Consider the following 2738-nt stretch of genomic DNA (forward strand, 5'->3'; position numbering starts at 1 on the left):
GTGTGTGTGTGTGTGTGTGTGTGTGCGTGTGTGTGCGTGTGCGCGTGTGTGTGTGCGTGCGTGCGTGCGTGCGTGCGTGCGTGCGTGCGTGCGTGCGTGCGTGCGTGCGTGCGTGCGTGCGTGCGTGCGTGCGTGTGTGTGTGTGTGTGTGTGTGTGTGTGTGTGTGTGTGTGTGTGTGTTGGGGGCACAGCTGGTCTGAATAGGTTTGTGGGACTCTGCTGTTATTGAACGAACACACACACCCCTGCAGACAGATGCTCAGTAAAAAACTGGGGTTGTCCTCTGACCCTCGGGGTCATCCTGAAACGCGTGTGTTTTGTTTTACTGCCCCAGATCTCTTTATCCCGCTCGGATCACCCGCTGGGGTTTGATGTTTCTGCAGAGCGCTTCATTGAGGCGGATTACTCCATTTAATCTGTGTGATTCCTAGAAAATTGTGTTTTAAAGAATTCCTCCAGCTTTCCAGCGTGTGTTCACGATTCTCTGAAACATCTTTCATTATCAGCCGATAGAGATCTCATTCAGATGTCATGTTATAATGACATGTACCGGAGAATTTACTCGCCCTCATGTCATTCTAAACCCGGGTGACTTTAATTGATGATATTTCCGCATTCTCAGTTCATTTCATAATTCAGTCAAATGACACGAGGGAGGAAACAAAGATACTACGAACTAATCCTTTAAAATAATAAAGGGGTATACTTTTTTTGCTAAACTGATGATCCGAAATGGTGTTTCAGAGGAAGAGATTTAAAGAGACATATTGTTCAAGCAGCAGATAAAGAGATCTGTCAGACCCATCCCATAATTCCTCCATAGATGTGTGGTCAGATACCGCATGCATTTCCTGTCAGGACGGGTGGAGTGTCGCTCTGAAGTGACCAGCGGCTCTGATATCGTCTGTGCATCTCTGCTGGGAATGCGATTACCCACAATGCCCTTCAGTGTACAGATCTGAAATCAAGGATCTAATGTGTCCTTACACACACGTTCCTTTGATTCTCTGAGACGACGTTTAGCGGACGAGAGCTATTATAGTTTTATTCATATTTAAAATGAGCTTTTATTTTTAGATTTTACATTTTTATGGTTATAAGTTTTAGCAATTTTGGTATATCATTTATTTTTTATGTTGCTATATAATATTAATTAATTTTTGTTTTAGTTTTAATTTAGTTTTAGTTTTTTATAATAATTTTAGTGCTTTAAACTTATTTTAGTTCATTTTTGAGGCAACATTTCAATTTTTCCTTTAGTTAAGTTTTCCCAATAATTTACAGGTTAATATTTTTTTATTTTGATGAACAGAAACGTTTTCAAAGTTTTAATTTTGGTACACTAAAATAACCTTGGAGAGATTGTTCTTGAAGTGTATTGACTCAAAGCCATGATTATGATGAAACGATTATTAATACTTTGATTATTAGTGATTCTGTTTGATCATGTAGACGTTGGGCATTAGACATTTAAATGAACACATGGAAAAGGTTTTCATAAAGATTGTGCATGCCATAGTCCACATACTGTACACAACCACTGATATTTTAATAATATCAACATATTGAGTCTAATCTAACCTGCTTGTGTTGGATTTGCGTATTGTTGTTCTGTTGTGTAACTCCGTTTTCTCTCTATCAGGCCAAAGCCCTGAGGAAACAGATCCAACAAACCTTCAAGCAGTTTGCCAACCTGAACGATGAGCAGAGCATTCTGACGTTTCTTGAGATCCTGACATCGGTGTACAGATTTGATAAAGAATGCTTCAGATGTGCTCTGGGGGTACGTCACAGTGACATCATCACTTCTGTATTCAGACACACACCTCTGCTGCTCTCTAGTGGCCGCTGGAGGAGACGCGCGGGACAAAATTCACCTGCTAAAATCTTTCCTCTCTCACTCTCTGTCTCTCTCTCTCTCTCTCTCTCTCTCTCTCAGTCGAGTTGGGTTATATCGGTGGATCTTGCTATCGGTCCAGAGGAGGGAATCAGTTACCTGACAGACAAGGGCTCAACCGTGAGAGATATTCACATTTCTTCTGATCAGTCATTGGTCAGAAATCCCACTCCACATATCTGCATATTAATTGAATCTTCAGATTTTTTGATTGACTTTGATTTTATCACAGCATTTAGCATTTTCACTGACTAACATCAGCAAGATAAAGAGACGATTACAATGAGTATTTATTATTACAAGTGTTTCTAAACCTGCTTGATAAGTGTCGCTTAAATACAAAGGAATGTGAAGAAACCCCACTTTAGTTTGGAAACATCGGAATAATCATCATATGTTTTCCACATTTGTGAGTTGAGCATCAGATGTTGAAATATGAACCACAGCAGTCATCAGTCCTTGACTTTTGTTTTACAGTCATAAGGTCACAGGCGAATCATCTCTCTGCTCTCTTTCAGCCGACGCACCTGGCTAACTTCACTCAGGTACAGAGTATTCAATACTCGTGTGTGGAGGAGAGAGAGAGGAAGGGCGTCCTACAGCTGGATGTGGCAGGAGCTCCTGAGGTACAACACACACACACACACACACACACACACACACACACACACACACACACTACTGTGATCCTGAACACCAGAGGAAAGAGGCGTGTCTTTAGCAGTGTCTGTGCGTGTCAGAGAATGTGTGTGTGTGTCTTTAGATGTGTGTGTGTGTGTGTGTCAGAGAATGTGTGTGTGTGTCTTTAGATGTGTGTGTGTGTGTGTGTCAGAGAATGAGG

At 41.4% G+C, this 2738-nt stretch overlaps 1 protein-coding gene across 1 annotated transcript in view; it reads left to right on the forward strand.

Moving 5' to 3' along the window:
* Nucleotides 1-2738, forward strand: part of LOC130556662 (focal adhesion kinase 1-like) — a 17294-nt gene that overhangs the window by 9586 nt on the left and 4970 nt on the right. Inside the window, exons 5-8 of the mRNA XM_057337870.1 lie at nucleotides 824-950; nucleotides 1562-1783; nucleotides 1940-2017; nucleotides 2416-2523. Of these exons, the coding sequence (XP_057193853.1) occupies nucleotides 824-950; nucleotides 1562-1783; nucleotides 1940-2017; nucleotides 2416-2523 (535 nt within the window). The remainder of the gene's footprint in view (nucleotides 1-823; nucleotides 951-1561; nucleotides 1784-1939; nucleotides 2018-2415; nucleotides 2524-2738) is intronic.

This window comes from Triplophysa rosa, linkage group LG7 (assembly GCF_024868665.1).
Source record: "Triplophysa rosa linkage group LG7, Trosa_1v2, whole genome shotgun sequence".
Classification (NCBI taxonomy): Eukaryota; Metazoa; Chordata; class Actinopteri; order Cypriniformes; family Nemacheilidae; genus Triplophysa; species Triplophysa rosa.